General features: G+C 42.5%; 1 protein-coding gene across 7 annotated transcripts in view; it reads left to right on the top strand.

Moving 5' to 3' along the window:
- CACNA1I (calcium voltage-gated channel subunit alpha1 I) overlaps positions 1–22370 on the top strand; it is a 363153-nt gene that overhangs the window by 285352 nt on the left and 55431 nt on the right. For all 7 annotated transcript variants that reach the window (XM_083573883.1, XM_083573884.1, XM_083573885.1 and 4 more), the window contains 4 exons: positions 4445–4751; positions 8181–8587; positions 19708–19859; positions 21726–21911. In XM_083573883.1, the coding sequence (XP_083430009.1) occupies positions 4445–4751; positions 8181–8587; positions 19708–19859; positions 21726–21911 (1052 nt within the window). The remainder of the gene's footprint in view (positions 1–4444; positions 4752–8180; positions 8588–19707; positions 19860–21725; positions 21912–22370) is intronic.

Raw genomic sequence — 22370 nt, 5'->3', positions numbered from 1 at the left:
TTTTTTTGTTGGAAAACTGTTGCAAATTGTGTAGGTGTGTCTTTCAAAGGATAACTGTGTTTCTGTTTGCATATTGTCTCAGGAATCACTCACTAGATAGGTTTGTTTTAAAATATAAATTGAACCAATTTTCTCTCACCCCTTCCCTACAAGAACTACATTTACTTTACTTTACTTTTTCTGCCAGCAAAATCTCTATATACTCCAACACACGTCTTCCATCATCAATAGTGGTATAATAAGGAGCACAGCCATTCATTCTTGTTAAGAGTGTGACTTTTAACCTCTTCTTCTGTAGTCCAGAGCAAATGTTCCAGCACCCTCAGACCAAAATCCTCCTCAATTCCTCAGTATAACCTGAATATATATATTCCCCTCCCCCCCTTTCTTCCTACGCATATCAGCTTCAGTTCTGTTGTTGCCCTTTTTACTATGGATAAGGATTCTAGATGCAGCTTTACATTTTCTGTAGAGAATGGAAGATTCTAGTCTCTAGCAAAACTCATGTCCCCTTTTTCCTGTATCCCGCTTTGGGAGGCTAGTCAACACCAGCTAAACTAAATGCCCATATAACATTTCATTTTCTCCCTCTTTATGAATGAGGTTGCATTCTGGTCTTGCTGCAGTTTGTGTCGCTGAACTATTCTAAAGGTTGGATTCCATCTTCTCTTTACATCCACCCACCAAGTTGCAGGTGGAGAGGGGGGAATTCTAAACTGGGACTGGAGAAGCTGTAACTCTGCAGATGTTGTTGGAATCCAACTCTCATCAGCCCCAGCCAGCATGAACAATAAATAGAAACAATGAGACTTGGAGTCCAGCAGGATCTAGCAGGCTACAGCTTCCCCAGTCCTGGTGTACATTCCCATACAGCTTTTCCCCAATGTGTGGACTGGGGCTGATGGGAGTTGGCGTCCCAAACATCTGAAAGGCACCAGGCTGGGGAAGGCTCTACTCTCAGAAGACTCGTGAAATACTTGCCATTTCTGTTCAATCAAAAAGGTGAGAATAGGAATGTGTGAGGGAATGCATTTAGAAGAGGAGAGGACTCACAACCGTCACAATTTCAAACAAGAAAAGCAGAGAGCATTTTGCAAAATCTTTACAGGTCAGAGGGGATTATTTTAAACCAAAAGCGCTTTCTCCCTCTTTTCTTTTTCCCTCCAACACCGTGTTCAGTATTCTAAAGAGTGGACAGGCTGAAGTGGAGGAGGACCAGATGGTTAAAGGCAAAACAGCTTTAGAACAGCTTTGAAGGCCATTTTTTCAATAAATAAAAATCCTCTCTATATTATTTTGAAACAGCGTATTGTCCTAACACTAAAGCTGGCCAGGAACATTTCAGTTCTTCAAAGCTTTTTCAAGTGCTAGCAGTATTGTACCCCCTTTGAAATGCTGAAAGAGCTCCTGGATTGAATATTCTGATGGAGCCTTTGGGCACCTTTGCCTGTGTGAGCTGAGTGCCAGGAGTGCAGAGGCATCACGTGCGGAATTATGTTTGAACACGGCTAGGTGGAGAAACAATCACTCCCCCACCCCCTACTTATGACTTAAGTAGGTGGCAGAATTGGCTCTTTATGCTTATTCTTGGGTCAGTTCTCTTTGGTGTGTTATGCCCTACCCAACAGATTGTGAGGCAGATGACCTTCGGAGTGCATTTGGAAAGATGTTTCCCCTTATTTTCATGTGTTATCCTGGGTTAGCTTGTGTGCAATGAGGTAAATAACCCTTTTGTATTGGTTTATAATGTATGAGTTGTGAAATGGGTTTTTGTAGCAATGATTCTTCAACATCAACTTCACTGGACTGGTCATGTTGTGCGGATGTCTGATTACCGTCTTCCAAAGCAACTACTCTACTCCAAACTTAAAAATGGAAAGTATAATGCTGGTGGTCAACAAAAGAGGTTTAAGACTGTCTCAAGGCAAATCTTAAAAAATGTAGTATAAACACTAACAATTGGGAAACACTGGCCTGTGAGTGCTCCAATTGAAGAACAGCCTTTACCAAAGGTGGCATGGGCTTTGAAGACACTCAAACTCAGGATGCAAGGGAGAAATGTGCTAAGAGGAAGGCACGGTTGGCAAATCCACACCGTGATCAACTCCCACCCGGAAACCAATGTCCCCACTGTGGAAGGACATGGGGATCCAGAATTGGCCTCCACAGTCACTTATGGACTCATTGTTAAAACCATGTTTTTGGAAGACAGTCTTACTCGGCTATTAGTGATCGCCAAAGAAGAAGGGGGGTTTTGTAGTGGGAACTGAGAAGGCAAAGTCAATGAAAGGGCGTTAATTATAATGAAGGCAGAATTGCACCTTGACTGCTATAGTTTTATGGACATGCCAATAACCAAACCAGCATTTTTGAGAGCCATCTTTGTAAGAAATATCTCACCATTTAAATTAATATTCAGGATTAGGAATGAAGATGCTCCTGGCCCAATATCAGAGCTACCAATGAAACTGGTTTTCCCAAGCTGTTAAAATCAGAATAGTATTTTTAAGCACAAAAGGCAAGGCAGAGTCATTTTTGCAGACTTACACTCTAAACAAATAGACACACAAGGGAAAGAACAGATGAAAGATGAGATACACTGAATTAAAGCACCTCAATTAGTTGAAAAAGACATGTGGAAACAGATATATTTTAGGATTCTTCTTTAAGAACTTAATAACATAAGATGAGCCTGCTGTATCAGCCAATGGCCCTAGTCCAGCATCCTGTTCTCACAGTGGCTAACCAGATACCTGTGAGAAAGCTGCAAGCAGGACCCAAGCACAAGAGCCCTCTCCCCTCCTGTATTTCCCAGCAACTGGTATTCAGAAGCTTTGCTGCCTCCAACTATGGAGGCAGAGCATAGCATCATGGCTAGCAGCCATTGATAATCTTATCTTCCACAAATTTGTCCAGTCATCTTTTAAAGCCATCCAATTTGCTGCCCATCACTACCTTCTGCTGGAGCAAGTTCCATAGTTTAACTATGCACAGGAGAGACTGGGAGTCCAAGTAAAGAGCAATCAAGGGAACAAAACCAAACTGGACATCACATCCCCTCCAGTCACGCCCCCTGCCAAAGCCCTTTACACAAGGCTGCATAATGGTGAATGTAATGGCTTTAGGGGTTGCTTGTGCGTAAGTTACCGCCGCTCTGGGCTAGGTTGCCTGGTTAAACCGTTTCTTGCTGGACAGCCATCCACTCCGTGGCTGTTCAGTCGCTGGCAGAATCCGTCAGTGGGTGTTTCTTGAACCTCTTCCAGCAAAGAAGTTCTTTGACGCCAAGTCGCCGCCTACTTTCCCTGCGCGGAAGTCTTCTGCGCAGGGTGGGTGTGGGCAGTGGAGGACCTGTGCTCTCCTCGCTGGTCTCCTGCGAAGAGTCCTGGAGCCTCCCCTCTGCTTCCCCCATCGGCCCCCCTCTATCCCTGGTGTTGCGCTGATTTTCTTCCCCAGCCGGAGACCTGCCTCTCTCCCTGCTTGGCCCCTCTCCAGCATCACTGTGGAGCCTCGCCTCCTCCGCTAGTTCCGATGGCAGTTCCCTGACAGTGAAGTCAAAAATAGTAAACCTGGTATTTTCCCATCATGGAATGCAGCTGGAAATCTTCTCAATGGGGACCTGTCCCAAATTAAGGTTGTTCCTACAGCCACAGCAGCAGCAGCAGTGGCATCTTAGGCATGGACATTTCCAATCACCATTCTCTTTTCCTTCCATTCTCCTAGAGTTTCCACTGCCTTTAAAATCTATCTATCTATCATCTATCTATCTATCTATCTATCTCTATCTATCTATCTATCTATCTATCTATCTATCTATCTATCTATCTATCTGGCTATCTATTTATCTATCTATTTCATTTGTATGCTGCTTTACAGGGCTAACCATCCCATGGCAGCTCAAATCATACTAAAAAACTAAATAATCCTATAAAATTCCTATTCCTTGTACAATCATAATCTAACATTTAAATCACAAACAGTGCTAAAATATTAGAAACACCAGCATAGAAGCAATTGAACTGCAGTAGTACGTATGTTAATTAAAAGCAGCTTAAAATGGAACATTAGAACAGCAATAGTTGAAAACAATCTAGAGCATTCCGAATATTAGTTAAAACCAGCTTGAAATAGGAACGTCTTCAAGGCCTATTTAAAAATTGGGAGCAAGTTCCATAATATGGGACCACAACCCAAAAAAGCCTGTTTCTGTTGCCTGCCAACCTAATGGATCTTGATGACAGACTTGCAAACTTATTTTCAACCACTTTGGAGGTCTTTTGTCAAGTAGAAAAGCAGGATGTAAGTATTCCATTAAGGTAAATAATAAATATACTTCTCCAGGAGGCAGCATTTCAACTGTATCTGTACCTTTTTTCCCTTCCAGATTTTTTCCCCCCGCCTCCTTCTAAATTAATGCTTTATGCCTCTCTTCTCCTCTGGTTCCTAGGTGGGCTCATTCTTCATGATCAACCTATGCCTGGTGGTCATTGCTACACAGTTTTCGGAGACCAAGCAGCGAGAGCACCAATTGATGCAGGAGCAGCGAGCACGGTACCTGTCTTCCAGCACCGTGGCCAGCTACATGGAACCAGGAGACTGCTATGAAGAAATCTTCCAATACGTCTGCCATATTGTACGCAAGGCCAAGCGCCGCACCCTTGGCTTCTACAACAGCCTGCAGGATCGGCGCCTGGGCCGAACGGAGCCGAGTGCTGCCAAGAGGAGCATGAATGGGAAAGACCAGAGGCAATACAGTAAGATTTGCGAGGCCAAGCCAGCAGAATGATGGTGGTAGGGGAAGAGAGAGGAAATAAGTGATTGATAAGACCATACGTATGAATCAGAGTACTTAAAACACATGACCCTCTATGCTAATAGAAAACACTGTGTGGTAGGTACAGAGATGGCAATGCTAATGGAAAACTCTTATGTAGTGACCATAGACGAGAAGGCAGTACACTGGACAAACTCTGAGTAGAATCTGTTGGTGAGAGATTTGTTCATTTATTTAATCTAGGATGCATCAGATCTTCAGGTTGAGAAAAATAGCCCCTTTTGTAGGTCAGAAAAATTGCCATAATATAATATGAGGCAGGCAAATGGAAACACAATTGCAGAAACTGATTTTACAATAAAGAGGATTAGACTTTACTGACCATTAAAACCGAAGTAATCTAGCATTTTTAAGGAGGACAGGCCTGCAGTAAAGCTCAGTGGCAAAATCTACGCAGGAGGACATTTTGAACGGCTTATTTGTTGAATATAAAAAAATACATTTTAAATCATTTGTGGCATGGAAAGCAATCCATGGTCCTGTAAAATTATCCTGAAGGGCATCCAAAAGTTTGCAGTAACCAACAGTTCTTTCTACTCATAGCTTTAGTGGCTTCAGCACAGTTGAGTCTCAGAGATTTTAAAATGTAGTTTAATATTTTAAAATGATGCCACGTCACTCAGATGTTACTTGAATTCTTGGGCTGTCCTGGACCTTATCTAGCTCCAGAAATACAGCTCTCCAACCATGCCAACTAATGAACCACCCTTTACTGGGATTCTTACATACCTATCTTTCCTGCCATTGCTGGGCTCCCTTTCCTGTTGGCCTCCTGATCCTTTCTTGTCTATGGCATCACACCTCTGTGCTTCCTGAAGGATTCATTCCAAGATGACATTGCAAAAGGAATGCCTCTGCCACAGCAATAAGCCAGGAGCACCTAACAGTAAAGGAACTCAGGCTGTAGGTAAATGCTGTACTTGAACATGCATTTCTAGCCTGAGAACAGCAACATTCAAAGCTACATTTTAGTGCTTAACTTTCCATCAAGGTGAATTTAGCAGGGAAAAGGATAAAGCAAAGAAATCGCTTTTTCTTCCAGACCTGCAATCTCTGGCTTTCTAATGATGAGAGAGCATTTTATCACCTAGAGGTGATGATTTCTTTCTGCATGACCACTCCTGCTCTGATGTTCTGTCCTCATTCTAAAAGAAAACTTGCACACTTTTACAGCAGTATGTTAGGAATAATAATAGTGCTGAGATTCATAAGGGAGTGAGTTCGGAATAGCAAACTCTGGTTTTGGCTTCCTAAGCCCTTTGTGAATCAAACTCAAACATCAACACCTAACCAAAGTTTGGGCCTGGTTTTAATGAGCTCATCCTGGTACCAGGCCTCTCCACAAACCACCACAGCTGCCCACTTCCCTTTCCAACCCAAATTCCATGGTGCCAACTGAGGCAGCAATGGAGTTGTGCCATCTTGAGACTCGTTCATAAGTTTGTGGAGAAAAGAAGGGGTCATGGTGTTTATCTGGAAGTTGAGGCCTTCAAACCCAATTATGTTTCTGATGACATCATCATCTGGTGATTCAGCCGAAACTTTGGAATGGGCTTGGAGAAGGACTTTTCTGACATGAGGAGAACGTTTTATCCCAAACCTTTTCCAAATCAAGCTATAAGGAGCTCACCAATCACTACTGGAAACTAAAGGCACATTTCTCAGATAACTGCAACTGTCTTTCAATGCCACTCCCTGTAGCTGAATATCTAAAGACTGTTGGATTTGATAAATAAATGGGGGGGGGGGTCTCTTAGTTACTGCCTGATCATATGAAGCTACCTTATACTGAGGGCCAAATTGGATGCAATGTTAAATAATTATTTACAGTAATATACTGTACATGTATTTTTAATAGCAGCTGATATTTCTTGGGATTGCAGAACACAGGAGCGGGAAACTTAATTCTTTCCTCCCCTACTGTGGTCCTGAGTTTAAAAAAACAAAAAGCAAACCCACCTCTGAAGCTGATATATGTATTGGGAGGAAATCCCATGTTGTTGCCAGTATCAAAGCATACAGCAGCTTCAAAGGAGCAAACTGTATTTTTAACAAATGCATTTTATGTCTCATCTAGTCCAACTGCCAATGCAAGCTAAAGAGGTTTCCTCAGCTTGTCAAATCAGATCAGCCTGTCCAGTTTTGCTCCATTTTGCCAGGGTGAACCTGCATACTCAGCAGGGAGTTGCAGTCAAGCCTAGTTTCCTTACTTGTGCGTCTGATGAACTGGTTGCCTTCACACTTTGCATATTCAGGTATAAAGTATCTTAGCTTTACATCTTTTTTAAAAAGTGTGGCATGACCTGTAGGAGCATGAAGTTGTGCATTCTCGCCTGTTTCTGCTAAATTTTCACACGGTGAGGAACAGAGGGGCAAACAAGTCTGTGCTTCTAGCTTGAAATCAGCATAACTTTTTGAGCAAGTTTGCAACTGAAATATACTCAGAGTCGCAAAGTGATTTCATGCTCTTTATTCAGCTCATAGTGGTGAGGAGGAATGAATGAATGTCCCCTCAAAGTATCTGCTTTATATACATTATTTACACAATGGGCTGCACATGATTGGCTAATTCCGGAATTCTACTGTAAGCCAATCAGGTTGTGGATTCACTTCTATCTGGAGCATGATTGGGTGGTTCCTCCCAACCAATCATACTGCTGCCTTGTTCTAGGACCAATCAGACTGCTGCATTCTGAATCCTATTGTTCTAGGACCAATCAGACTGCTGCCTTTTGGATCCTATTGTTCTAGGACCAATCAGACTGCTGCAGTTTGGATCCTATTCAACTCAGTACATAACAGCAACATTGGACTGTTTTATACTTTCTCTTCATGTTGTTGTTCTTTCTACAGATATAACAGGTAACACTGACATTAAGTAAAAACTCAGCAGTTCTAATGAACTCAGGCAAGGACCTTTTCAGCAATATGTTCTGCCAGTGAAACTATTTATTTAAGTGATAACTAGGGGATCATAGATTTTAAGGACAGAAGAAGCTTTGATATTTTTTCTTTTTTTCACCTCTGAGATAACACACGCCATGGCCTCTTATTTAGTGATTCCTGCAGTCTGGAGAATTATCCTACCCCTACTACAAAGCTGAATACAATTGAGTCTAATCTATTGTAGCTGAAGTAGAGCATGTCTCTGAGAGACAAACAATCTCCATTAAAGTCTCTTGGTGATGATGAGCCTAACTCTTCCCTTGGCAGACGGTTCCAGGGCTTAATTTCCTTCACGCTTAAAATGGCTAGCAATACAATTTAGGACCTGCTTTGCCTAACTGAGATGCAGAAATGTAGCACTGCTTTCCCCTTAAATTTGATCCCTGTATTTATTATTCCCCAGGATGTTGCCGAAAGCACAACTGTGTTGATTACGTGCCACAAGGCCTTGGCCAACCGATTGCCATGACTTTGACGTCTGACCCCAGCAACTGCCCAAGATGTCACAAGGCCCAGCGGGAAGCAGCCCGGAGACTCTCCGTGCTTGAGAGCGCCGATTCGGATCAGGAAGAAGGAAGAGGGCCCAGTGAAGAGGAGGGAGATGGAAGAAAAGAAAGCACCGGGACTACAGACCTGGAGAAAGAGGAGGAGGATGGAGAAGAAGGTGGACAGCTGGCTCTCTGGGGTGACGTGTGGCAAGAAGTCAGGGTTAAACTGAGGGGAATTGTGGAGAGTAAATACTTCAACCGTGGGATCATGATCGCCATCCTTGTGAACACCATCAGCATGGGCATTGAGCACCATGAACAGGTAGCTAGACTGGTGGGCAGTGAACAATAAATTAACTTAGCAGTCTGAGGCGATACTGTGTACCTTGAAAAGTATGGCTGTTATCTAGCATGTTGTGGTTGTCGGGGCATCAACACAACAATGTTCAAGTGAGTTTACTCTTTCTGTAGGGATTTGGGGGGGGCCTAGGAGCTGGTAGGTAGTTCATGTATTTAAGGACCTACGTATATAATCAAGCAGCACCTGGACAAGGCACCTGTATCTGCCATGTTCCCTTAGAGCTTCTATGATTATATCTTGTGCATAACTCTATACTAGGCTTGCACATCTTCCCCACCCCACAAGAAAGTATGGAAGGAAAACCCAATTGGAGGCTTTGCAGTAGCAATAGTGGTCCTGTGAACTGAGGCCAGGGTCTGAAGACCAAACGAATCTGGCACCTATGCAAATGGAATGGGAGAGATTTGCTCTAGGTTGGCTGAGGAAGATGTAGCCTATAAAAAACATAAGTAGCTCTGTTGGCTCGTTGCAGGGCAGGGGAGATGCTAAAGCCATGCTAGAATACTTCATTTGTTAGGCCAAACCAATATGTCACAAAGACATGAGCAAGCTTTTGAGTTCCTCCAAACATCTTCAGACTGGATATTTAGAAAATTATTTGTTGGGTGAGTGTAGTAAAAAAAATAGTTCATGATGCTAAAGCCCCAGAGTCTGCAGTTTGTAACAGTTTTTTAAGATGGAGTAATTACGTATTAGCCTCTGCTAAGTGTTTTGCAGATTACAGGTTGTACCAAGAACTGCTGGGATCAAGAAGAAATAATAGACATACCCCCATTTAAACAAAAACGAAATAAAGCAGTTAATCAATTTGTTCTCAGTCCTGGAAACAACTCTGTGACATTTGGTTTGGTTCCTAATAAAGGTGTTACCTCACTGTGGTTTTGGGGCAGAAATAGCTGGTAAGCCCACCGGGCAACAAGTGTCTGTGTTCACTAAATGAATGAATGGGGATTAATAGGTGAAGTAACCATGTGAAGTGCATTCCACCACCTTTTGCTTCCTTGTTCTATATCTCCCTTTCAGTTCCTGCTCTCTCTTGGGGAAGAGCCATAGCCCAGTGGTAGAGCAACTGCTTTGCATGTGGAAAGTTCCAAGTTCAATTCCTGGCGTCTCCTTGTAGGGCTAGAAGAGATTCCCTATCTGAAAACGTGGAGAAGCACTACTAGTAACAATATTGATCTAGACGAACCAACACAGCTTCCTACCTTTTTCTCCCTTTTATTTCTGTCCCTTTCCTTGTCCTCCTCCATTTATGCTCCATTCAGCTGATCTCTCTCTGTGTGCGTGTTTCTGTTTTTGCCAACTCTCCGCTCCCACTATCTTCCTCTCTTTCGGTCTCATTTCTCCCCTCATTAGCTAACTGAATCCTTAGTCTATTTGGTTTAGTTTAATACAGCCTCTGGGGACAGCGCAGGCACTTCACCCACTGCTCAAATCAAATCCATCCGTTTGCCAGTCTTTCCAGCTTAATTAAGAGACACACAAGCACAGCCCGTTTCTACAGAGGTACAAGGGAATCCGGTGAGCCCTGTGCGGATGGAGCTCAAGGAACCCTCTCAAGGGGCAGCAGGGGCAGGAACTCTCCTTTTAATCTGAAACTGTGCTAAAGAATACATCAAAATAGAAAAGGCAACTGTCTGGGCACAAATGAGGCTCTCTGAACTGTCACAGAGGAATCAGCTACACATAATATTGAGCAGGGTTATAACCTAAAAGGCAGCTGTGCCAGACCTCAGATGTTTGTACTGACAACCTGCCGCTCAAACCCTGCATGTACCGCTGCTGTCATGTGGCAGTCTTGTCTTTTGTATAGCATCTTGTATAGCCAAAGTGATTCACTCTGTTGGGTGGAGCTGCAACACCAGCTTTCTTTCAGTGGAGCTACTTCTTCTTTTAGGTTTGGGGAAGGAGGGTGAGGCAGCGAGGAGGTCAGTTGCATCACCAGAGCCAATCCAACCTTGTCCCTTCCAGTAAGCAGCTGATGGGAGGCCAGGTGTGCAATGGTAACCCCTCCCGCCTGCTGCTACTGATGTATGCAGTAGGAATGGCAGAGGACCCAGCTTTCAAGGCGCATACAAGGAAACTCAGATATTTGTGTTAGAATTGTGACAATTCCAGTGGTCATTCTGTTTGTAACAGGACATTTTCAGGCCTTGATGTTGTAAAGATTTTGTTTCAAAAATTGAAAACCTAAGGGGTTTCCAAAGAGGGGTTGCAAAGTACAGGAATTATTAGAGTAGTGATTGCTGTAGCTGTTCTTATTTGGAAAGTGCTTCGGCACTCGGTGCAGCACAACAATTGAATTAAAAGAACAAATGCTACCCACAGGCTTACACTCTGAACTGTGAAGCCAGTAAAATAATTTCCTAATCTATTGGTGTTATTTTTAATCTCTCAGGATTTTTCTTCCATTTCCCCCCAAGGGCTGATGCCACATTTTCACATCACATAGAGAACACATTGTAGTTTTGGCCTCAGCTAAGTTCATGAAAACAATTTGCAACTTATGTTAATTGCAGGCAATTAATTCATGCAAATTAGTTTTGTTCCTCCGCATGAAATATTCCCTCAGTAGCCGCACCCTGATGTCTGTAGAAAGTTAATAATGTGGCATTTTAAAACAACATTATAGCTTTGTAGAAAATAATTATATTTCTGTGTTTACAACTGCAAAGAATCTGCATTATGAATGTCCAGTTGCTCATCAGAAGGCATGGTCGCCTTCACACAACGCGGCCTCTTCTGCATAAAAACAGTTTTTCACCGAACTCGGGTGATCTGTATTTGTTGATGCATGTTGGTGTGCTTTGTGGACAGCACATCGTATCAAGATAGTGAGAGATGACCAACCCTTGCTCAGCATTCCTGACATAGGCGACAAGCCTAGCCCCATTTACCTGAAAGTAAACCCCACCGAATTCAATGGGACTTCTGTGTAGATGTAGTTAGGATTGCCATGTAACATACTCTCTGGAATGTTGGTTGATCTGAAGTGCTTGTGAAATATGTGTTTCAGTGTAGTCAGAAGAGGGAGGAACTGGCAATGTAGTTGCAGACTGATGGTACTGTGGAGATCCTGTGATCTGCCTCAATGAAGCTGGAGCTTTGCTGTGAGCAGTTCTGTGGACAGTGAAAGAGAGAGCAGAAGGTAGTACATGTGGGCAGATGGAATACTGCCTGAGTGGGTGTAAAATGAGGGTGAGGTCAAAGGTGAGGAGGAAGTTGCCATCTCCATGTTTGACAAGTGAGGCAACCTGATGTGAGCAGCAGGAGACAAACCTGACGGGGTCTGTTTCCTCTTACCAAGGCCTGTCAGGGAACTTGGCACCTACTGCTTAGTGGGGGCCAAGTTAAATCCAGGATAAGACTGCTACCAGGTCATGCATACAACATCTTTCTGTACATCCACACAGCTAAAAAGAGCCCCCTAGCTTCTTCTTAACAATAAAGGAATCTGTCATTATTGGTTTCTCTCAGTTTCTCTTTTTTCCAATCTTAAATTCAGGTCTCACATTTCTGCATCAGTTTGCAGATTCCGCCCCCTCCCCCCACCAAAACAGTCCTTCTGAGAATTCATCAGGACATTTCTCCAAATACAGGCACTCTCCCACTTACACATGATTGACTCGTGTGCAACCACATATATGTGTGATGCCAGGAAAATAAATAAGTAACTTTTTTTCAAATTCAGAAATGGTGGGAGAGAGCTGGAGAGTCCTCGTAGCTCGCAAGGAGACCCTCCCCAGAGCCCAAAGAGGACATCAGTGAGGGAGGAGGAAGACCCAAAGAGACCTGAGGTGCAGTGAGGCTTTGTTTTGGCTGCTCAGCCTCCCCACCTAACAGCTGACATGCGGGGTAGCACAGCAGCAGCAACAATTTTCTTGCGCATTCTTCAGGCAGCCCCATAGCTTCAGCTACAGTTATTTTGGTCTGGATTGGGGAGAGAGTAGGAGAGAGAGCTGGAGAACAGGGGGGGAAATGGGTGTTTGGAGGCCTTTTAGATGGTGCTCCCCAGTTTACGTGATTTCAGTTATGCGTGCAGGGGCCTAGAACATAACCCCTGTGTAAGTGGGCTGTATACAAATGTTTGAATACTCAGAAACAGTTTTGCAAAGAAGTTTTTGGTAATGGATTTTTGGTGTATTATTTTCACTATGTTATGTTATGCACACTTTATCATTAATTTACCCTAGTATATGCATTTTTGTATAAATTACTTAGCTGGAGAACTGCATTGCAAAATTCAGAGGAATGCAAATTTCAAAGGATGGTTGTGTTTTGGTTCACATATTGTTTCAGAAATTGCGAATTAGGTAGTTTGACCCTTAAATGTGATGTGAATCAAATTTCTCCTCCATCCTTAGTTTCTTTTTTCTTTTTAGTTTTAAAAACAAAACAAAACTATACGCAACAATAATCAAAGGGCAATCCCAACCATCATTAGTTTCATTGCTTTTCTGTGAAAGCTGGACGGGATAGCAGTTGAGTGTGGAAAATACCATTCTCCTCCCCCCCCCCTTTTTTTTTTTGCAATATGTATGATGATAACCCACATTTGCTGACTAACCTGCCCACAGTCTTGCTTTCTGTTTATGGAATATTCATAGCACAGAATTGGCTGTGAATCAGACAGTGTGGGCATAGCCTTTTAAAAGGGCCCTGGTTGATTAGAACCTCTGCTTTGTATAATAAGCACTAATGTAGCCACCTCATTCTTAAAAATAATGATGCCCAGCTCAGAGGAGGCATGTATAAAAACATAAATCATTTTTTAAAAAGAAAGCTCTGACATAAAAGAAAAATTAAAGAAGCTGAGTAGTTATCACTTTGATTGGCAACGACTAAGGGCAAAGAACAATCAGTATAATCATCTACTAGTATTCAAATATTATAAACACATGACTTATATGATGGAGAGGTTATCCAAGAGCGATGTAGCTAAAGGGCGATTTTGGCGTGAGTTACTTCATTTAAATTTTACATAAGCTTGAGTTAATGTACTGTTTAGGACTATTTATAGAATAACCATCAGAACATAACAACAGTATGTGCTAAATACCCTCTGGGAAGGGTTTAATTTGAGCCAGTATTGCCACAGCTTAACTTCAGAACATTTTTAAAATCAGTGCCATGACTCAGCCCTGGAAAGTATGAAGTAATAATAAAGATGAGCTAGCATAGTGTAGATATGACTTTACTCTCTTTTTAAGTCAGATGTGAGGAACTTGTGGCCTTCCATATGTTGTTGGACTCCAACTCCCATCATCCCTGACCATTGGTCATGCTTGCTGCAGTTGATGGGAGTCAAACAACTTCTGCAGAACCACAGGTTCCCCACTCCTGTCTAGATCAACCTGCCCATCACAATAGCCAAAAGAAAGTACGTCTTTATACAACACATAATAGGTTTCTCAACCTCCTTGTCACTGGGAATAGTGATGACCACTTTCTTTAGGGCAAATTTATGGCGCATAGGTCTATCAATGAACTAACTTCATAACACCTAAGTATGCCTCTGAATATTGCTTACATTTTATGTCTGCCATTGCACATGGTTCACCCCCTGCCTCTTTCTAATCTCACAGCAACCTTGTGGGATTGGTTAGGCTGACAGCTGGCTCAAGATCCGAAGTGAGTCAGTTCCACTGAACTCAGTTGAGCTAGCCCCTGATTGCACTGTAAGTGAGGTCCGTGGTTGAGCGGGAAAACTGAATCTTCCTCACCACCGCCCGTTCCCTTCCCTCACAGAAACCTTGTGATAGGTTGGTCCAACAGCTGGTGTGAAACAGCCAAGTGTGTGCTGACCATCATTCCTCCCACTCCTGCAACTTTGTTAAACACCCCAACAAGGTGTCTAGTTTGGGCTTCATATATTATCCTCATCGTTGTTTGTTTTGTATGCCAGGGTTCTTTGAGGGAAGTCATGAGCTTTAGTTGTATTGCATGTCTGCAGCCTCCCCTCCCTTCATTATTTCCCCATTTTAATAATTTGCTTCTGGCTTCCTCTTTGCTTTGCTTTTTCATTGTGTCTCTGGCTCTCTGTGTTCTGTTTTGTATTTTCCCTTCCACTCAGGAATGTGGAATTGTTAGAAGTTTTGCCTTTCCACAGCTGTTCCTCTCCTGTCTCCCTCTCCTACGCTCTTCTTTTCTTACCCAACTCCCTAGGTAGAACCATTCCCTGGGGTGAGTGATGGCCCATTAGAAAAAGATTAGCAGATGTGCACTTGACTAGTGAAACAGATGTCAGGGAGGAAAGGAGAGTGAGCGGGAACAGGTGACCTTTTCGGTAAGAGACAGACAAGGATGACTTTTAAAACATCAGTTCCTCACGAAGGCACAGAAGGCGTGAGAGAGAGAACACGTCAGCAGGAGCAAGGAAGACAATTCACCAGTATATCATGATGCTACATTACATTTCTCATTATCACTGACATAATCTGTTCAGTTTGGGCTGGAATTGGTATTTTTGCTTTTTCTAGTTTCTGCCAAAGACACTTCGGGCAGATTTGCTTGTGCAGCTCTGAGCTTATTTTCATCACGGTTGTGCTTGCCCCCATACAGACAAGCGCACATCTAAATAGGACAGGCCTGGTATCTCAAAACGCCTTGCCAAAAATAGGCGTATCTTTAATCCACTTGGATGTGCGCTCGTCTCTGCGGTGGGGAGCTTGGAAATGAGCATTAGACTACAAATAGAAGTTTCCCCCTATAACCTTTCTGCAGAATACATTTTCAGCAAAGTAAATATGCACTTGTTAATGTTACATATTTGTCTTATGCAAGCCACACTTCTCCCCTCAATACCCCTTCTGTGGGGTGGAGACTGCATTTCCCACACTTGCTTTGTGTGCTATATTTTGTGCTTGCAATAAGTTCCCCATACAGCACCTCCACTGCAATTTCTGTTTGGGAGACTTGTCGGAGTGGTTCCGTGTGATATCTTTGACATTTTTAGTGTCATTGCTTGAACACTGGGGTGTGTTTGTTGAGTGACTGTATGCAGGAATTCCACCACGTGCAACTCTAGTACCATGTGCAGGAATGAATGAAGTGGATGGATATTAGGAAAGCTGCTCCCCACCTCTCTCCCCCACTGCCCTGCCATGTCAAAAACCACTACTTTTTGTGAAACAAGGTGAGGTCTTTAGTTTCACTCTCCCACTCACTCAGCATTTTATATGTTTGTGAGATACTCCATTTGAACATTGAGATCAGAATGAAATATGCTAGTCATATTCAGGGCACAATTCCGTGCCTCAGGTTTCACATCTCTCATCTATTTTAGACGAAGGGGGAGGAAAATGCAAGCCCCATAGACCTCTTCTCAGAAAGGCAAGGAAAAATGTAAAACACACCACAATGCGATTTTGAAATTAAAGTGTTTACAGTGAGGCAGGTTATGTCTATTTTTACAAAACAAGTTTCTGTCCTGCTCAGTCCTCACTCGTATTTTCTTCTAGCGTCTCCTCCCCCCAACTCAACGTTTTCAGAAGTGGGTAGTAGTAGTAGTAAAATGCAAAATATATTCTAATGTGATATCTGCCTTGGAGAGTGATTGGTTGAAATTATAGTTGGCGTTCCTTCATGTCCAGGATAAACATACAAATTTTAGGACAGCATCCTATTTTCAACCTGCCTCAGGTTGCAAAAAAACTGCTATCCTCCACACCAGCTTGCAGGAGTTTTACACAGAGGCTTATTGAATGATCCAAAATGTTCTTGTTCTGCCTGATTCTTCAGCTCAGGAAATGAAAAGTAGATGATGATGATTATTTATTTATACTCCGCCCATCTGACAGTTTCCCCAGCCACTCTGGGTGGCTCCCAATCGAATATTAAAAACAATACAGCATTAAACATTAAAAACTTCCCTAAACAGGGCTGCCTTCAGATGTCTTTTAGAAGTAGGATAGTTGCTTATTTCCTTGACATCTGATGGGAAGGCGTTCCACAGGGCAGGCGTCACTACCGAGAAGGCCCTCTGCCTGGTTCCCTGTAACCTCCCTTATTGCAGTGAGGGAACTGCCAGAAGGCCCTCAGTGCTGGACCTCAGTGTCTGGGCTGAACAATTGGGGTGGAGATGCTCCTTCAGGTATACAGGACTGCAGCCGTTTAGGGCTTTAAAGGTCAGCACCAACACTTTGAATTGTGCTCAGAAACGTACTGGGAGCCAATGCAGATCTCAGGACCAGTGTTATATGGTAGAGATTGTAAAAGTAGAGATAAATAAGGGGAGGGATATCCACTTCCTTCTGAAATTACCGTCTGTCTTTTCTTCACCCTACAATACAGGTTTTTAAGTTATGAGGGAAGACCCTTAGAAGTTAATCCTATGCAGATTGACTCCAAAGTAAATTCTGCTTCCCTGGTGCTTACTACAGTGTGCATAGTCTTATCTTACAAACACTTACTCTTCCTTCTGTGTGACGATGTACAAGATCACTCTGTTAGTTTTTACGTTCCATCTTTTGCCTTTTAGCACTTGCATTATTAGTCAAACATAATTATGGGTGAAACTAGAGCCCTTGTTTCTCCCATTCTGTCTTTACTTTTTCACTTAGGGAAACTGGCAGCTTTAATAAAGAATCATCTGGCATGGGAAAGGTGTGCAGTTGTTGTTGTTTCCCCCTTCTCATTGTGTTGAAATTAGCGTGAAGTCACTGATCCCAAGAAAGTGTGGGGATGAATTAGTAGGCTGTGGAGAGAGAAGGGTTTTGCTTTTTCAGAATACAGGAGGGAGGGGATTTTTTTGGACAGCAGTTGTCAAAACCACTTGGTGCGAGTGAACAGATGATTATGTGGGACAAAGCGCTCAGGAGCTGGAATGGGAACTCAGGAGAAAGCATCGGAGGGCAGGTGGTTGAAGTCTGTTTATTCAATCACTTATTTGTTGTACACACACACACACACACACACACACACACGAACTAAGCAGAACTGTATTTTTCTGGCTTAGTGAGTGGATGTTATTTGCAAGTTCCAAGAAGACCACAAAGGACCTGAGTGAAACCCTGATACCTCATGCATCCAAGGCTGAATCATTTGATTCAAGCCTTTTTCTCACCACAAACATCCCAGGGGGTAATAGCATCATGCCACCAGTTTTCTTGACATGCTTGTTCTGTATGCAACATATACAAGATAGAAGTGACATGATTGGCTGCGTACTCTATTTATGGAATTGTGTTATAGCCTAAGTGTGTGCTTCAGTGCAAAGCATAACAAGCTCCTCTTCGATAAAATATATTCCAAGATATCTACATATTCCATTGGGTAATTAATGAGACAGCAGCCAAGAGAGAGAGAGAGTTATGAGAGAAGATTAGCAGAACAAGGCCTAGCAAGCTGCTACTAGAAGAACAGGGGTATAAAAAGGGACTGGGGGTGGGAAGCTGAAAACACCGAGAAAAGAAGAAAGGAGGGATAGAGGAAAGTTTTGTTTGAAAATATGCATTATTGCAAATGGAGAGGAAGTCTCAAAATAACTGGGGTGAGTGTTATTTTTTGTTTCCAAAAATTAATTGATTGATTAATTGACTTTTGCATTAAGGGAAATGTTAATAATAATAATAATAATAATAATAATAATAATAATAATAATAATTTATTTATACCCCGCCTATTTGGCTGGGTTTCCCCAGCCACTCTGGGCGGCTTCCAACAAAATATTAAAATGCAATAGTCCTTCAGATATTAAAAGCTTCCCTAAACAGGGCTGCCTTCAGATGTCTTCTAAAAGCCTGGTAGTTGTTTTTTCCTTTGACATCTGGTGGGAGGGCATTCCACAGGGCAGGCGCCACTACTGAGAGGGCCCTCTGCCTGGTTCCCTGTAATTTCACTTCTCGCAGGGAGGGAACTGCCAGAAGGCCCTCAGCGCTGGACCTCAGTGTCCGGGCAGAATGATGGGGATGGAGACGCTCCTTCAGGTATACTGGACCAAGGGCATTTAGGGTTTAATACAAAACAATTTTTAAAAGAAATATGCTAATTCATTTTAGAAAACAGCTCTAGTATACTATCATAGTCTGGTGCTAGTGCTCCAACACATGCCATGGATGGTGGAAGTGATAAGCATACTTTGTTGATGGTTTTTTTAAAAAAATAAGAAAAATAGAAAAGCAAGAGATTGAAATAGTTTGTGCCATTTAAGCAGATGAAAAAATATATATCCAATGATCATAAAGAACAACAAAGTTTGATGCAAAACAAAATTATTTGTAGAAAGACCACAAAAATGAAATTGTGTGCTTCTGTTGTCTGAATACAACCAAGTCCATAATAGAGCTATGTCTGGCAATCCAGCAGTGAATTCACTCTAAATTTTTATAGTCTAAGATCAACATTAGTAACATAGTAGTGTAATTCTATAGGAGGCAGAAGAGGGCACTAGTACTATTAAGTCCCAAATATGCATACATTAAAATGAGAACATGGAACTTGCAGAAATAACTTATACCTTTCTCAGTACTGAGATGCAAATTTTACAGATAAGGTTTTTCAACATGTGTATAACGGCCTCAGTGCAAATGCCCTGAGGATCTTCAAAACAATTTCAAGTTCCCAGTTGGTATGCTGGTCCATAATCTGTATCACGTATCCTTATTCGTAAGGAACCAGCATTCAGTACAATATACATGGTATATTGTAAATCTCTATGGAACATCACAGTAATCCTCAATCTTCTTTGGAACACCAAATTGGCACATTAAGCTTCCTGCAATCTCATTTCTTCATTTCATAGGGTGAAGCTGTTCTTCACCCTAAAACAGCTACAATTTAAAAAACAGCAACAACCTGCAGTCCTGGAGACAGAACCAAAACAGAAAATAAAGGATTTAAGGTAAAAACTCGGGGATAACAAGTGAAACATCATGAAATATTGGGACATCACTGGGAGATGGTGGTTTTACAGACAGACATTTAACATGCAATTTAAAAAATAAATAATAAAATGAAAAAGTTGCAAGAGTCTCTTCTCTACCCAGAGGTCCCATTTATTGTACACTAGGCAGAACAGTGTGTGATAGAAAGTTTCCTAAATGGCTTCTGATTTTATTTTATTTTTTTTATTTCTCCTGCAGCCAGAAGAGCTGACTAATATTTTGGAAATCTGCAATGTTGTGTTTACCAGCATGTTTGCCCTAGAGATGATCTTGAAACTTGCTGCCTTTGGCCTCTTTGATTATCTTCGCAATCCTTACAACATCTATGACAGCATCATCGTCATCATCAGGTAAGGATAATCAAAGCCATGCATCAATGTATGAGACGTAGTGTAAGAAAGATGGGTGAGGGTCAGTTTTGGGGCTGCCCAAGAAGTAAATGAAACTCATTCCAAGCAGTGTTTGGAGCAATGTTGTGTTGGGACAGCACATCTCAAGCCATTCTAGACTTTGGTGACGCCACTACTTTATATTAAACATTTTAATCAATAAAATGTGAGAGCCACTTGAAAAGGTAGTGCACAGGACCAAGAAACTTGCCATTCTGGAGTCTATTCTCGGCCTTTCCACCAGCTTTCCTTTGGATTCAGGACAATTCCTATTAACTTTGTAACTGTGATCCATTTTGCTATATATAAAACCAAGAGCATCATGGTTCTGCCTGCATAAATCCATTAAACATGGTGGGGGGGTAGGATTCAACTGTGTCCTACCCAGAAGAGACCCACTGAAACTAATGAACCGAAGTTATTCAGGTCCATTAACTTCAATGGACATTCCCTGAGTAGGACTGGTGTTGAATACCACCCACTGTCCAATCTTATAGCTCCACATGCATCCTTATAACTGCAGGAGAACCTTATGCCTAGATTCACCATTCACTGCAACTGTCCATCAGTTTCTAAACACCCACCCTGTTCAGAGTACCATTTATACAGGAACAGAGGAAGCTGCCTTCTATCAGGTTCATTTAGCTCAGATGAATCTACTCTGACTTGTGACAACTCTACAGGGGCACAAGGCTTTGCTTCCTCACATCTAGAGGAAATTATCCAGGAAGTTCCTGACTCTAGTTTTAAGAATCCTGGTGCTGTGGCATCTGCCTCAGTCAGCTCCTCCCTGCCAGTTTCCAGTTTGGTGGTCCCCTGATCACCAGCTTCAGACTCAGACCCAGGAATCTGCTCTGGCTCCCTCACTGCTGGACTCTGGGGTCAAAACAGGCCCTTATCATGCAGGTGGGCAGCTGCAGCTTCCTACTTCAGTCTTAGCACTCTAAAAGCTGCTCGCTCTGCAAGAGGTTTTGGCAGCAGGGAGAGAGATTGGCCACCAGGACCTCCCTACTTCCTACTTGCCAGGGTGCAGTGCACCTGAGAAGAGGGGAGCTTGGTAGTGGTAGCCAGAAGATATTATTCAACTAGGTTTTACTCAGTGTAGACCTGCTGAAATTTATGAACAGGACTAAGAAAAGGAAAGGAAAGAGCCCCTGCTTTCACCCTTGAGCAAAGCACCCCCAAAACCATTTACGATGTGTGTCTATGTTTTTTGAATTATGGCTCCATTGAAGGTTACCAAAACAGTTGCCACCTGCAAACATGGGGGGGGGGGCAGGGCAGTGAACTGGGGCTGCCATTTTGGCTAAGCTGTAGTTTTCACCCTTTGTTTCTTCCCTTCTGGTTCTTGAGGCTGGAAACAAGCTTTCGCTTCTGTGGGGCATCATAACATCTTTGTATAATAATGCTTTCAGGAGAGATCCTGAAGGAACCTGGAAGGAACCTGTTGAAATTGACTAAGGGAAGGATATAAGGGGAACATTAACTCCAAAGAACAAAGAATAACTCAGGAGTTATAAGCAAGTGTATTTTGTTCACACAGAATTAATTCAGACAAACTTTGTATTTCTTACACATAGGGATACTTGGTTTATAAACACCAGTGCAATTGACAACAGAAATTATCTCCCTCCTTCCCGCTCTCTGGCAAACACAGTCTACCTAAATCTCAGTTAAAGATAACTCAAATAAAAGTTGCTTCTATTATAATCTTCACACTCTCATTCATCATCCTTTGGGATTCCTTTCTATTACCTTTCTCAAGGTCTCACTCTGGCCCTCCCTTCCTCTCCCTTGTCTCTTGTTGCTTTTGTCCCTGATTTGCAGCATCTGGGAGATCATAGGCCAGGCTGATGGTGGCCTGTCCGTGTTGAGGACATTCCGGCTACTGAGGGTGTTGAAGCTGGTGAGGTTCATGCCTGCCTTGCGGCGTCAGCTGGTGGTGCTCATGAAGACCATGGACAATGTCGCTACCTTCTGCATGCTCCTCATGCTGTTTATCTTTATATTCAGGTGAAAAGAGGGATTCCAGGGTGCAGGAACACTATCCAGAATGAGATCCATTTTACTTGATCAGTCACAAGAAAGGATGTTTGTTTGCTTGTTAAAACTTGTTGTATTAAGGGGGGAAACACTTTTCAAGGCACACTACCCTAACAAGGCAGCTTTGCAAAACTCAAAACACAGGAAAATATTATTACAACACACACACACACACACACACCAGCAGTGCAAATCAGCTAAATGCAGACTTCTGTCTTCAGAGTTTTGTTTTGATCAGCAGTGCTGATCTCAGGTCTCAGGTGCTGATTTTGATGTTGGGCTCATGCAGGTATTAGCTGTCTTTCAGATAACATAGTCCCAAACTAGTTAGGGTTTTGTAGGCTAAAACAAGCACCTTGAATTGGGCCTGGAAATAAAAAAGTAGCCAATGTAACTGATGCAGCATAGGTTTTAATATGATCTGGATGT

This window comes from Podarcis filfolensis (assembly GCF_964270895.1).
Source record: "Podarcis filfolensis genome assembly, chromosome: 10".
NCBI classification, from domain to species: Eukaryota; Metazoa; Chordata; class Lepidosauria; order Squamata; family Lacertidae; genus Podarcis; species Podarcis filfolensis.
This window is presented reverse-complemented; position numbering and strand designations above follow the sequence as displayed.